A 15638-nucleotide genomic window follows, 5' to 3' on the forward strand; every position below is an offset into this window, starting at 1 on the left:
CATGTGGAGCAGGATCTGCTTACCCTTCCAGACTTCCTGAAATCACCCCCAGTGTTGGCGGGGGGGGAGGGGGTTCGTGTGGCTCAGTCTTAAGTTTTCTATGTTGTGTTTTGTATACATGTTGTTTGTCTGTTTGTCTTTTTCTATTTTACCCATGGCGTTGTCAGTTTATTTTCGACTTATGAGTTTGAATGTCCCTTTGGTATCGTTCGCCTCTCTTTTTCTACAATATTGACATTCGTTTTTCGGTCCGTTTCAGATATAGATAATTATGTAGTATAATGCCAACTTGACAAGTATCTACCAGATTCAAAATGAAGGGAATGTACGCAACTATACGTTACTGTATGGTCTTCAACAATGAGCAAAACCCATACCGTATAGTTGGCTATACAAGGCTCTGGCATGGTAAAAGGTGAAACAATTCTATCGAAATTTTCAATACCAAATGAATATGTGTTCTTGTCTTTTATTATGCATCCTTTTAAACAGTATAATTTTAGGACAATTTGATTTGACATAGTGGTTTGTACTGTTTACTACAGTCTACATTCGCCAGTCCTGCTATATAGGAGTGGTCAGAACTGTATGTACGATGAATGGCTACCATACAATATGTATGATGAGTAGGATTGAATCGTGTTTGCATTCCATGTACAATGGTTTGACCACTTACTTCCCAAACCCACTTCGGCCTACTTCCGGACTGATTGGCATCCTTTATTCCAACGTAAGCTTGAAATTCTACAAATATAGCGGACAATTTTACACGTTGTAGCAACTTACGTCTACATGGACGCTGCATGTTTAAAACCGTTGTAAATAGTACAATTTTAAACGAAATCTGTATTTTCATCAAAACAGAAACCAAATGTGTTTTGTGGTCATGTATTTCATCCATTTGTACAAATGTAATTTTTATATGTGTTATCCATTCTAACTTGTTAAACACAACGCCCTTTTCCAAGACAATTATGAATTGTGACTGTAAAAAGCAAAAGGAATCAAACGGAACAATCAAATCTTATAAGTGAAAAAGAATCAGACAAAACCATGGTTAAAAACCTATAAACATTGACAAGGCACACAAAAGTATAGTTAACTCTACATATAGCAAAAAGACTGGGCAATGTAAAACCCAACAAAACCTGGCAGTGATATCAGGTGATCCAGTAAGGTAAACATAGCTGGATGTTCATTATCACTAGGTGATGTCACAATCAAGGAAAAGAGGACAGGATTGTAGGTACGACAATTGGAACATATTTGTGATCATAAATGCAGTTAAATATTTTGACTAATTACAAATGTAAACCACTTGGTATATAATAACACAAACATAACGTGTAACCTTAGCATGAAGTCTGTGTTTGTCTAGAAAAAATGTAAGCAACACGTTTTAAATTTCATGCGTCCGTAACCTTCATCATGAACGCTTAAAGCCGAATATTTGAAAGCCAAGGAAATATAAGAACCGAAACAGTTGAAGATCTATATGACAAATAAGGACATAACAAATAGCCAAATACAATCAACTTTGCCCAAGGGAGTCGAAACACAAGTGTCTTAATAAGTTCAAAATTTATAAACGGGCAATTTTAGAAAGGTTTTTTGCAAATCATTTCAGTATCGATGTACTGTCTACTTAGCTGATGATACAATCGGGGACTGATAGTCCACCAGCAGAGGTAGGTAACATTTACATTATTTGTTTGTTTTGTTTTATGAAAGAATGTATTAATGGAGAAATCAAACTTCATGCGTTAAAAACCGACAACACTTCGACCTAATCCGACGAAATTTCCCGAAAGACCTGATCGAAATTCACTTTCCCTGAACAAAAATACTGGGATTTGTTTCATTCAAATGTTTGATTAGACGAAGGCAACAATATACAAACATAGTTATTATAAACGAGATGAGTTATCCGGAAAGTAATATTTAAATGCATATACTCTTTTTCAGTATCAATTTGTGACATCTACAGTATAGAATCTCGACTGTAAAAGTATCTGTTTAAGTATATTAACTATTGGTTTTAACAAACGGTTTGTAAATGAAAATTACAACAATGGTAATAAGTTTTTTTTCAAATTTACTTGTCACAACCCAATAATTGCTCATTTTCCTGAAGAACAGAATTGCAATAAATAATAATAAAAGTACTAAATGAACAGATATTAGCAAATGTTTCATTAAGATTGTAATTTTCGCTACATTATACTTATGAAAATAGTCTCTTTTTGAATCAGGTTGTTCATGGCACAAAAGCATGCGAAATTAAATCTATAAGTTTTAATAAAACTGAGAATGGAAATGGGGAATATGTCAAAGAGACAACAACCCGACCAAATAGCAGACAACTGCAGAAGGCCACCAATGGGTCTTCAATGCAACGAGAAAATCCCGCACCCGGAGGTGGTCCTCTGCTGGCCCCTAAATAAAATTTTGTGCTAGTTCAGTGAAAATGGACGTCACACTAAACTCCAAAAACATATAAATGAACTAAAATTAAAATGTTAACCAATGGCTTTGCACCGTACTCGTGAACAAAAAAGAGGCAAGTTATAGATATAAATTAAATAATACCTTCTCCAGAACTAATATGGAATAATCGACTGGCATATTGGAAAAACTGTTTCATGTGTTCAGGTGTAAAAGTACCGAATTCAGCCAAGTTGGAACATTGCTTTCTACAATAATTCTGCAAAACGAATAAAAAATGTTAATGTAATAAAATTTGAATATTGAAATCGAATATTGACAATTTACATGATGTGACACTTAAATTCCAAATGTAACACAAGAAAAAAAATCACTTAAACCAATAAAATCTAGATCATTATAATTCCTTATATCAATTAAATATAGAGTTTAGTGCATACCTTGGCATGAGTTTTGTCTAGCGATGTATTTCCAAGATGGTAACAGATGTTATCATACAAATAAAATCCAACAGGACATTGTCGTACAGTCGTACTACAACCTACAGATACAAGTTGGGGAGTCATTAGTTTATCGATGTTCAAATCTCATAAATTGAATAGGAAGACACATTAAAGGTTATAAATAAAGACAGAGAGATTAACATGAACATTAAAAGGAGCGAGACTGGTAGTGTCGAAATTGTAAGGGCCTCCTGTAATGCATGTATCAACTGGCATTCTTATCCACACTTATTCAAAATGCCACAATCAGGATACAGTCGGTAAAATTACAATGTGGAAGACTTTACTGGTATCTAAAGATCTAAGTCGCTAGGGAGTTGAAACCAAGTCGTGAAGGTGACCATAAAACTTATGCAGAAAAAAGTACAATACAAAAAATACTCCAAGGAAAATTCAAAACGGGAAGAACCTTAGCCTTGTCGTTTTTTAGTCTTTCTTCTTAATAACTCTTTTAGAGCAGTTTTTTGTAAGGAGCACATTCCTTGCTAATGAAGTCCATATAGTGTCAAAATGTACGAGCGTTACGTATCATTTGTATGCATTTAAGGCAACAGTAGATGTTAAAATCTCATAAATCAAATAGGAAAACATGTTCATAAGAAACACTTAAGGGAATTCAATTCCAATGAATTCCAAAAGGAGGGAAACGGGGTGTATGGATAGGTAAGCATCTCCTGATATGCATGCATCGTCCGTTATGCAAATCCACAGTCTGACAAAATACCATAACCGGTTAAATTACAGATTGGATTCTATTATGTTTTTATGCATACAATCAATGGCTACTTAAAGTATTTTACCGTGCACTACTCTATTCACAGATGTTGAAGACGACGACAGACCCATATCATACATTTTGCCCTCGAGCATCACTGAAAAGACATTAATTGTCGAAATGCGCATATATATATAGTAAAATTTGTACGATTAATGTCATTGTTGCGTTGTAGTTCTCAAGAAACACTTTTATGAGGGAGTTTTTTTTCTTAAACATTACACCTGGTAAATATTGTATATTTGAAAACATACTAAGCTAATGACGACAACCCTAACATGAACCTATCAGGTTATAACGCTTGGCTTGATTTCCTGTTTTCGATATTTCAGTGCTCACATTACGATGCAACAGTCGAAGCAACGCCAATAGTCATTGACAAATAAGTATAAAAAGTTAGGGGAAAACGATATGCAAAGCTAAAATCGGAGCAATAGTCTTTGAAACTGTTCACTGGCAAATATGCTATTGAATTGAAATAGCAACACTGTTTCGTTCTTTATTTAAAAGAATAACAAACTAAGAATTTATATCCGCTGTCATTAATGTTTTCCACGGGGATTTGATTGTCGTTAAGATCACGTATTGAACTAAATATTCGTTGAGAGATTTAAGTTCATCATACTGTGTCTAATGAAATGAGTTGTACTGACTTGAAGTTTGAGTAGGTGTTAGGTTGATTGCTGACGTTAAGTTTGAATTGCATTTTTCTCCAATACAACATCTCCCCTGAAGTGTGAAGGACTGGCGCTTTCCGAAAACATCAGTCACTGAGGTATGGAATTTCTGACATGTCTATAAAACAAAACAAATCAATACTTAAACGATTAACTGAAACTTATCCTCAGAATATGTATCCATGTACCTGTCATTCAATTGTTTAGCCGTTAGTCATGTTAGTAGGAGTATTTTCCGTGTGTTCGAAACCGGTGTTTTCTGGATAATAACTAAGATATTCCTTGATTGATTTAAATGAATGTTATACAGATGAAAGATGTACATGTATGAAAGAGAAAGCAACTTATTGATTAAAGGGTCAAACAGTCAAAGTCACTGTTGCTAAATAGTATAACTTTTAAAAATGGGTTTAACTATATTAACGTTCCATGATTGAAAATTAATGGAACTTATACAGCTTGAAGATATAGAAAAGGATAAAAATTTAATAATTTTGGAGGTCAATAGGTAAAAGTTCAAGGTTACTGTTACTGAAATGAATATAATATTTAAGAAACTTAACCATTATGTTAAATGTTTTCCGAATTACTGCTTGCTTTTCCCTTGCTTGATTAGATTGATCTAAAGATGGAATTTATAGGGACTGAAAGCAACATGTTGATTTTGGGGTCAACAGTTCAAAGGTCAAGATGACAATTACTCAAACAACATATTTATATATTGTACCCACTATGAATAATAACATATTAATACAGGTGAAAATCTAGGAATAATTGTACATGTTTATGTAAAAACAAAGAAGATGTGGTATGATTGTCAATGAGACAAATATCAATCAAAGACAAATGAATTGGATTTAAGCAACTACATACAAACAGTTTTGATCTAATCATACCTTTTTTTCCATGCATCCTAATCTAACTGCTGGTTTGAAATCATGTGTCAGTACCTCCATTAGAAAGCATTCCTAGAAGGAAGATATATCTTGTAATGTGTTGCATTGTGCCGTTATGATTTAGAATATCAGAAAATATCCTTGAAATGCTGACACAGCGCTAGGAGTAATGCGAATACAATATACCTCCGATTCATGGGACGTAAGAACAATGTCACCAATATGGTATTTACTATAATATAATATTCTTATTTAGTTTGATACATACAATACGTCCCTGTATCGACCTTCATCGTGTTATTCATGTGAATATTTTTATATTTAAAAATTAAACAAATGTAAATACAGAGACGTGTGTCCTGCACACAGAAATTTAAGTTATTTAGATTGACCAAATACTGTAATGATCAGATGACACCTTCGGAAAAAGACTGTCGACCAACAGGGGTATCGACCATATATAATGCAAAACACGCAGAATAACATACTTATATTATTAAAACAAAACAATGTGACATTGATAATTTAACGACATATGAACTTATCTCTTGATATATATATTAATACCAGTAATAAATTTCAGAGAGTTATAGGACTTACATTGCCATCGTTACATTCCGTTGTAGTATTACATTTGTCTGGAGATTCGATTTCGTCACATGACAGGCAGTTGTCTGATAAGGAAAATCAAGCAGTTATTTTTGGTTAAAAAGAGTTCCCCAGTCTGTAGTTTTCTGTGTAGTGTTTGATGTGGTTTGTGTTGCTGTCTGTAGTTTTCGGTGTAGTGTTTGATGTGGTTTGTGTTCCTCAGTCTGTAGTTTTCTGTGTAGTGTTTGATGTGGTTTGTGTTCCTCAGTCTGTAGTTTTCTGTGTAGTGTTTGATGTGGTTTGTGTTCCTCAGTCTGTAGTTTTCTGTGTAGTGTTTGATGTGGTTTGTGTTCCTCAGTCTGTAGTTTTCTGTGTAGTGTTTGATGTGGTTTGTGTTGCTCAGTCTGTAGTTTTCTGTGTAGTGTTTGATGTGGTTTGTGTTGCTCAGTCTGTAGTTTTCTGTGTAGTGTTTGATGTGGTTTGTGTTGCTCAGTCTGTAGTTTTCTGTGTAGTGTTTGATGTGGTTTGTGTTCCTCAGTCTGTAGTTTTCTGTGTAGTGTTTGATGTGGTTTGTGTTCCTCAGTCTGTAGTTTTCTGTGTAGTGTTTGATGTGGTTTGTGTTCCTCAGTCTGTAGTTTTCTGTGTAGTGTTTGATGTGGTTTGTGTTCCTCAGTCTGTAGTTTTCTGTGTAGTGTTTGATGTGGTTTGTGTTGCTCAGTCTGTAGTTTTCTGTGTAGTGTTTGATGTGGTTTGTGTTGCTCAGTCTGTAGTTTTCTGTGTAGTGTTTGATGTGGTTTGTGTTGCTCAGTCTGTAGTTATTTGTGTAGTGTTTGATGTGGTTTGTGTTCTTCAGTCTATAGTTTTCGGTGTAGTATTTTGTGGACCTAATTGTTTTTTCGTCGTTTTTCTCCATTTCGTTGTCAGTTTCTCTTCGACTTATGAGTTTTGAATGGCATCTTGGTAGCTAACGCCTCTTTTTTATGTACTATACAAATATGTGGCACAGTTTGATTTGTATATAATGTCATGTTTTTCATAAAAGAGTCGTCAACTGCAGAATTACATGCATTGTATCTATAAATTCATGGAATGCAATTATTTATAATTATATAACATTTATGTATATCAATGTACCTGAATTGATAATATGATTTTAGATAGCTGACGGCATTACTACAGTCTTTGGGGTCTGCGGTCACACAATGTCGATTTATACAAAAATACAGACAGGAATAAGTTATCTTAATAGTTAATTAAGAAATAATTCATGGGGGCTTGAATATATCGTGATTTTTCCACGGGTTGGCCCTTTATGACAAATATTTTACCCTGAGCGATAGCGAAGGGTAAAATATCGGCATAAAGGGACAACCCGTGGTAAAATCACGATATATTCAAGCCCCCATGAATTATTTCGATTCTAATAGGACAAATACGGCAATTCTTTTGGATCGAAGCGCTCTAGGTAAAGGCATTATTTGCCGTTCCCATAAATAAACGCACTATTAAATTGACGTAAAAGAACGGAGCAAACTGAATAAATGGCATGCTTAAACTATTTACAATGACATATTTAGATAGGTTTGGATGAATCTAAATGATAATTGTATTTATATGTCTCATATGTAAACAAAAAATGGCTTATATAACACATTATAGCATCGTTTGTTTACGTTTCCTTGTTGTGATGATTTTCGGTTTCACAAGCGTGTATTTTCCCATAAAATGCTTATATTCTTACGTCATCGTTCTATGACGTCGGGTAGCTCATTCATAAAAAAGCATATGACGCGGGAGTACGATCGGAACAGCCCAAACAATATATTCATATTTTACCACGGGTGTGTACTCAAAGCGTTTGAAGAACGTCATGTTAGAAGCCCTAATATTCAATGGCAGTATAAACATTTTACGCATATTGACGGAAAATGTTAATTATATTTACACTTGATACAGAACAGTGAAAAAACTTGGCAAGCCTCGCTTTTTTTCTTGTTTAAAAACTAGTACAACTTACCGTAGAAAAATATGTTTTTCGACAGCGTACGTTTATATTTTTCCTAATAGGCATGTTCATTGAGATTGAACGATAGTGTTTTTTGACAATAGGTTTAACCGTTTTATATTTTTAAACAGTGCGACTGAAGTACTTTCAATGAAATTTTGAGATAATACGTGAACATTCATCCTGATCATTATACTATTTTTCTAGCTTTGTGAACCTATGGCGGTTAGTGCTTTGCGGACACATTACTTCAAGTGAATACAAATTCTACAAAACTCCAAAAATAGTTTTTTTTTTTAGTCTTGTTTATTGTTTTGGTTGGAAAGGATTTATATTACTATTTGACTTTATCAGAGTGTGTCGATTAATTAAAACGAGAACGGTAGGAAAATTAGCAATCTAGTTCTCGGAAAGTAAATACAACCGTTTTACTTAAATCCTTTAATCAAAATTCAACAGACAGACAGAAAAATCTGCTTCAATAAACAAAGGTTCTTCAAGCAATACATTTTTAGCACAAATTCTGAAAATTAATTCTCTTTTAATCACCGCTTCAAACGCCCTGATAAGAAAGTCCCATACTGACAACACTTTTCGGATGTATGCGAACATTTCCATACTTACAACACTTTCCGCATGTATGTGGACATATGTTGTTAGCTATACAGCTGTCAGAACACATATTTGGTATAACTTTGGCTATTCTGGCACAGACATCATCAGCAAGATTCTCACACAGTGTCCTATTCCTTAATTCACCTGTGACGAAACAGTTCTAATGAAACAACTGAAAAATCTCCAGCCAAAATAAAATTACAAAAATGATAGACAAGGTATTAACAACAACTGATATTTTCTTGTTTCGAGTGATTTAATAACCTCATAGTCATTTTTATGACGATGTAAGGCATAGTGAACTGAAATCTTCTGGCGAGACCTCATAGTCATTTTTATGACGATGTAAGGCATAGTGAACTGAAATCTTCTCGCGAGAATATTCCATGATATGTCGATGACGCTTCAGTTTTCAAACCATCGTTCTATGAAGTTGATAATTTACAGAAATTACACCGGGTGACAAAAAAGCTTTTTTTTATTGAAATATACCACCGTTTTTGTAACTGAGTTTACTGTTTACATTCTATCAAGTATGTTAATATATTCATTTACACCAAAATGTCGTTGAATGAAATTGGATACCCTTGCCTGCATTTATCATGCTTTTCAATTACATATGGTCAAATCGCTGAAAGTAGATATATGGAACCTGATGTTCAGTGGTTGTCGTTTGTTGATGTTGTTCATAAGTGTTTCTCGTTTCTCGTTTTTTATATAGATTAGACCTTGGCTTTCCTGTTTGAATGGTTTTACACTAGTCATTTTTGGGGCCCTTTATAGCTTGCTGTTTGGTGTGAGCCAAGGCCCCGTGTTGAAGGCCGTACTTTGACCTAAAATGGTTTACTTTTACAAATTGTGACTTGGATGGAGAGTTGTCTCATTTGCACTCATACCACATCTTCTTGTGTCTATATATGTTTCTAACGGCATAAACAGGAACAGATATTATGACATTGTTTATAACAACGTTTTCAGTGGAACGTCTGTTAGGCGGAACAAAATTAATATACGTTGACAAGACCCCCTCCTAAATTATTGAAAGCTATCATTCTGCATTGACAATAATATCTTTGTGTAAATTAGATACACCCGTTTGGGCTGACGCCCTCAAGGTATAATTGAGAATGGAAATAGGGAATGTGTCAAAGAGACAACAACCCGATCATCTATTACGTATTCTGTTTGATACTGTCTTATGATAGATAGATAAATATTTTTTTTATCTAAAAACTAAATACAAGTTTACAGATAAACATAAGTAAACATTATACCAGATTTATTTTATTGATATTACTCCATGGCTTTGTTTCTCAATTAACAGTTGTGGCGTAATCGTAAGTTTTCAAAGAATTCCGCTCAAACTGGTGCTAGGGGCAGTCTTAAACTTGCAGAGAGGTGAGAGTGTTTGCCCCGTGTGCCTTACTGTGACTTTGAGATGAAGAACAGCAACTAACGCGCTGTTCCTTTGCTTTTTGTGTTGTTGGTTTTTTGCTGTGCATGTAATGATTTTGTGGCATTGATACCCTATATCCTTTTTTTCTAATATATATACAACCAGTAACTGTTGTTGAATGTGTTGCTGGTAGTATGAAGGGACATGTTGACAGACATTCCACCTTTTTGCGACTTTTTTATACATGTAGTTTAACAATTTAGATACAGATTATTGGAATATATTTACCACCAGCTGGTGACTGTGTTGTTGTATTGCCAATATGAAGTAACGATGGTGGTTTATTGTTACATTGGTCAGTGTTACAGCATCCCGCATCAATGCTCACTCTTTTGGTGTGAGAAATCGATGAGTATTGTAAACATGTCTATAAAGAAAACAAGCATGGTATACTTAACTTCACAACGTTTTTTTGTAGATAAAGATAGGCAGAGTAAGAAAACTAGGTGTGGCGTTACGACACGATTGTCCTCTTCTTAAGCCTAATCATGTAATTCTCGCAGAATCGGTACGCCACGATTGTCCTCTGCCTGTAGTCTAATCATTTAAATATTGAAGTATCGGTACGACTCGATTGTCCTCTGCCTGTAGTCTAATCGTGTAAACATTGAAGTATCGGTACGACTCGATTGTCCTCTGCCTGAATCCTGATCATGCCAATGTAGGATTGTCGGTACGACACGATTGTTGTCCTTCTCCTGTAGCCTAATTATGTAAAGCTCGAAGTATCATTATGACAGGAATACCTCCTCCTGTAGCCTAATCATGAATAGCTCGACTTATCGATACTTTATGAATACACACGCCTGCATGCTAGCTGTAGCTTAATAATGCAAATCTCGAAGTATCGGTATTCCACGTATACACTGCATTTAGCCTAATTATGTAAAGCTCAAAGTATCGATACTACACGAATGCCTACTCCTGTAGCCTAATCATGTAAAGCTCGAAGTATCGATACGACACGGATGCCTCCTCCTGTATCTTACCATGTAAAGCTCGAAGTATCGATACTACACGAATGCCTCTTCCTGTAGCCTAATCATGCAAATCGCGGAGTATCGATACGACACCAATGCCTCCTCCTTTAGGCCATTATGTTCATCCCGAAGAATCTATACGACACGAATGCCTCGTCCAATAGCCTAATCATGTAAAACTCTAAGTATATATACGACACGAATGCCTCCTCCTATAGCCAAATCATGTAAACATCAAAGTATCGATAATATATGGATATCCTCGCATGTAGCTTAATCATGCAAATCTCGGAGTATCGGTATAACACGTATAAACCTGTAGCCTGATCATATAAAGTTCGCAGTATCATTGGTGTTCTTAATATATTCCAAATAATTTGAAAAAGATCATCTTGCATTTCCATTCCAAATAACTAACGTTCAAAATCTTCATATAAATAACAATGTTTGATTGATTTGACGTTGTTTAGTTGTGATCGGCAAATACTACATGCATATTCGGGTCGGTAAAATATATAACATTGGCACAGTATTGTGATCTTGACCTGATCATTCTCTTATCTTACTATTAAACAGCGAAGGTTACTTGGTTGAGATACAGACAATAACAGTTTCAGGCTGTTTTTTTTTTTTTTATATTTGTATGATTCCGTTTCTTGACGAAATTTACGATAGCAAGCGCTGTGGCGACAACGTACCCACGAGAGTGCCACAATGTCTGTTAAATTGAAGGATAAACTTTAACATATGTTAAATTTGTATAGCTCGAAGTTCAAGTCTGGAAATATTTGTTAACATAAATATTATTAAATATTGAAAATGGAAAAAAGATTCCTTATTATTGTCATTGTCATGCTCTTGAAATTTTCAATATTACAACAACATTCGTGTACATGTATTTAAATCATATACGTATCGACATTTAAATGTTTGCAATTTACATGTACGCTGACACTAATTTACATTCAAAGTACTAGGCATACGATATGTGTATAAAGATATTTTACTACTGCTTAAAACATATGTTGGCCTCTGACTACATGTATTGTTTCTTCTTCTTTTTCATTAGGTTGCTTGCATTCTACATTAACTTTAATTCATAAGAAAATTATAATTACATGTTTTGACGCACATCCAAGTTTGAATGTCTCTTCAAAATGATCGTTGAAGGTTTGGACTGTAAAACAGTACTGCAATGAAACAAAGTAGAGCAAATTAAAACTTCTATTTTATTTAAGTAGAATAGCTGCAGAATTATATCATACTAATAGTAATATATCATAATAATATCATTGATAAAGGAAAAGTGTTTTATGAGTTCATCATTCTACAATAAATAACAAAATTTAAATTCATATTATACAGTAATTACCAGTATACATGTTTGACTAAGAGAAGCTGTTGGTATTATGTCTGATTTTAATGTTTACCTCATCACTTGAGTTACATTGTATTATAGGTCTACAGCTCGTTGCATCGGCTACCTCGTGACAACTGTGACAAATAAATGCTGAAAATATAGAAGCGGTAAATATAGAATTCAAACAATTTGATAACTTAATAAACGTATTACATTTTAGTATGTTAGATAATTTTTGGTACTGTATGATTTAAAGTTATGACATACTCAAGTTGAAGAGAACTTGTGTTATTCCGGTGATCAAGATAAAAGGGGAATTAAGGTTTTAGCATTATACCCTCACTCAAAAATACAAACAAAAGCACAAAGTAAATTAGAAAACACACTTTTTGCTCATAGTACATGAAATGTACATACCAATTAACTGCTTGTCTTTTTTTCCTTTTAAGTAGATGAGGAGGAGGAGGAGAAGGAGGAGGATGGTGAGGAGGAGGAGAAGGATGACGACGACGACGACGATGACGATGATGATGACGACGATGACGACGATGACGACGATGATGACGATGACGATGATGACGATGACGATGATGACGATGATGATGACGACGACGACGACGATGATGATGACGATGACGACGATGATGACGACGACAATGATGACGACGATGACGATGAAGATGATGACGACGATGATGATGATGACGATGACGATGATGGTGACGATGACGATGATGATGATGATGATGATGACGATGACGATGACGATGACGATGACGACGACGATGACGATGACGACGACGACGACGATATGATGTTGATGATGATTTAACGTCGTTTCAGAATTAAAACATATTAATGATAATACTGAATAATAGGATTTTTAAAGACATGGTAACAGGTCGCAAGTTTAATGTCACTCTACATGGACGCATTATTCTCTAATTTTTCATTTTTTTCTCATTTCCAACCGACTGTGAATTATTCTTCTTCTCACTAGTGAAATAACTGTTCTCGGCAAATGATTTGGACGAAATTTCAATTATGACGTAAAATTTTCTTGATTTCTTGTGAATTTCCTATCGTGACGTCATCAAAAAAGGCGACCATGCCTAATGATATCACATATAAAGACTTTCAGCAAATCTTTGGAAAGGAAGGATAAACTGGTATAGATATCGTCTTAAAATCATCAGAGAAACAGATTCCATCACTTTTTCTCGTGTATTACGACATTTCTCCACTCTCAACAGTTAAATTTTTAATATATAAAAAGCACGGCAAGCCTCGCGTTTTGAATTTCAAAATTAAACTGTGTCGAGTGGAGAAATATCGTAAAACACTTGATGCATTGTTGGAATCTATATTTCTGACTTTGATCTTTAAAGACGCGAACTGAGAGGAGAAGCAGCAGAAAATACCAATTTTCAAGGCTCGTGTTTGTCCCGGCTGATGATTAAACCACGACCTCCTGCAATGGATGCAAACACTTTACCAAGAGACCAATGTTGCGATTTAAAGAGAGTTGTGTATTGTACATTCTTGTTTATGTATATAGCACTCTATCTCAGCATTCTAGAAGTCTGTTCGTTTCCAAGTGTGATTTACGGTTGTCGTAGCATTCACGTATAAACATTCGATTATAATACTTGTAAATGTTAATTATACATTTAGTTAAAGTAAAATCAAACTATCAAAACTACATACGACATTTTCCGCAAAATCTTGTACATAAATTTGCCATACATGGATCGTTGCACATATTTGGGTCAGCCTTTGCCATCATATTACACAAGGCAATATCCTTATCAAAACACAAACCAGCATTTGTTACGGCTATCACGGTAATCAAAATAAAAACTGAAAAAAGTTTTTTACATATTAGGTAAAATACAAACCAGCATTTGTCACGACCATTACGACAATGAAAATAAAACATAAAAGAGACTTTTGCGTATCGGGTTTAACCTACAGTCTTAAACACTGACCAGCACATGACAACCAAGAAAATCAAACCTGAAAGAGACTTTAACATATCAGGTTTAACCTTCCATCTTAAACACATACCAACACTTTTTATGGCTATCACAACCATGAAAATAAAACCTTAAAAGAGACTTTAACATTTCACGTTAAATCATCTACCCAAAACACACATCGTGTCAATCTTGTTACAGATTTGTTCGTTTCAGTAGGTACATTTAAGTTTATAGCGTGACTTGATAGAAATATTCAAAAGATCTTACATAATTTAGGTAGTATCTGAAATAAGTTAGACAATATATTCTTTTTTGTAAATAGTGCTGTTTTTCATTGAATCAAATAACACATTATACTGTCTTTGCTTGTTAGAAGCTTTTTTGGATTACTTTAATTTCACTATTAAATGCTAAAGGTTTATTTGTTTTGAAGTGAGATTTGAAAAAAGACAGTGCCAACTGTATCATTTCTCAGGCTGTAGTTCTCGACCGCATTTACGGTTGACCGATACAATGTGTCTGTGTCTCAACTCGCTAGAAATATGTTTTCGCGGTCTTAGATCTTCAGATACTATACTAGTCCTCTGAAAATAATAAACCATGTCATTCACGCAATAGTGAAGACATAAATGTATTACAAAGTTAAGATAACCTTATTGCATGTGATATGTTGCATTTACGATTTGAAATAGTTTGTACTTACTTTTGTAACACGTCGATTTTATGTAAATATTTACCTATAAATTGTACGGCTACCATGTTTACAAGTCAGTTTGATAAGATCTGAATCGTGATGGTAGATAAGTATTCATTGTAGGATACATAAGAATAAGTAACTAGAACCAGGACGGGAACTGTCAGTTCCAAACTTATTAATAATCATTCATATGATAAGGAAGAAACATATAAAGTAATTTGGAGAAACATCTAAGGCTATGATATATCAATTATTAGTAGCCTTCGGATTTAAAAAAAGATCTAACTACTAATTAAGTATTTAAAATCAATTCATTACATCCAATACACATTTATAAGTTCTGTCAATTTACAGTTTGTATAGTATTAAACATGTTAAAAGTTATGGTTGCTTGATTTCATTTTTTTAATAAGGGTATTAAGGGGAAGTAATTAAAAAATAATATAATAATTTCTACAGGGATCTGCATGAAATTTTTCTATTTTATGTTATAGGACGAATAAACGTACTGTGACCCCCTTTTTTCTTTTGATATTCTGAAAGGCTTTGCTAAGAGCTATCTTCTCGTATTTTATTTCGCAAGTCTACCTATCATTTAGTTTACCTTCTATTTACATAATGTTGTTTTCCCCTGTATAATCCATAGAAAATGCGTCATGTTT

General features: G+C 34.2%; 1 protein-coding gene across 2 annotated transcripts; it reads right to left on the bottom strand.

Moving 5' to 3' along the window:
* Nucleotides 1-449: 449 nt before the first annotated feature.
* On the bottom strand, nt 450-14154 carry LOC127725323 (uncharacterized). 2 transcript variants are annotated; one of them, XM_052232252.1, is made up of 12 exons: nt 14008-14154; nt 12371-12450; nt 12059-12130; nt 10189-10327; nt 8514-8648; nt 5897-5970; nt 5297-5368; nt 4377-4518; nt 3749-3820; nt 2886-2986; nt 2590-2704; nt 450-744 (listed from the first exon to the last, which is right to left on the bottom strand). In XM_052232252.1, exons 1-12 carry the CDS (start codon nt 14084-14086, stop codon nt 500-502), a joined length of 1326 nt encoding a protein of 441 aa, XP_052088212.1. In that variant the 5' UTR covers nt 14087-14154; the 3' UTR covers nt 450-499. The 2 variants fall into 2 exon arrangements, with proteins under 2 accessions (XP_052088212.1, XP_052088213.1); XM_052232253.1 differs by lacking the exon at nt 3749-3820.
* Between the last annotated feature and the right edge of the window lie 1484 nt (nt 14155-15638).

This window comes from Mytilus californianus, unplaced genomic scaffold (genome assembly GCF_021869535.1).
Source record: "Mytilus californianus isolate M0D057914Y unplaced genomic scaffold, xbMytCali1.0.p SCAF_15, whole genome shotgun sequence".
In the NCBI taxonomy this organism is placed as follows: domain Eukaryota; kingdom Metazoa; phylum Mollusca; class Bivalvia; order Mytilida; family Mytilidae; genus Mytilus; species Mytilus californianus.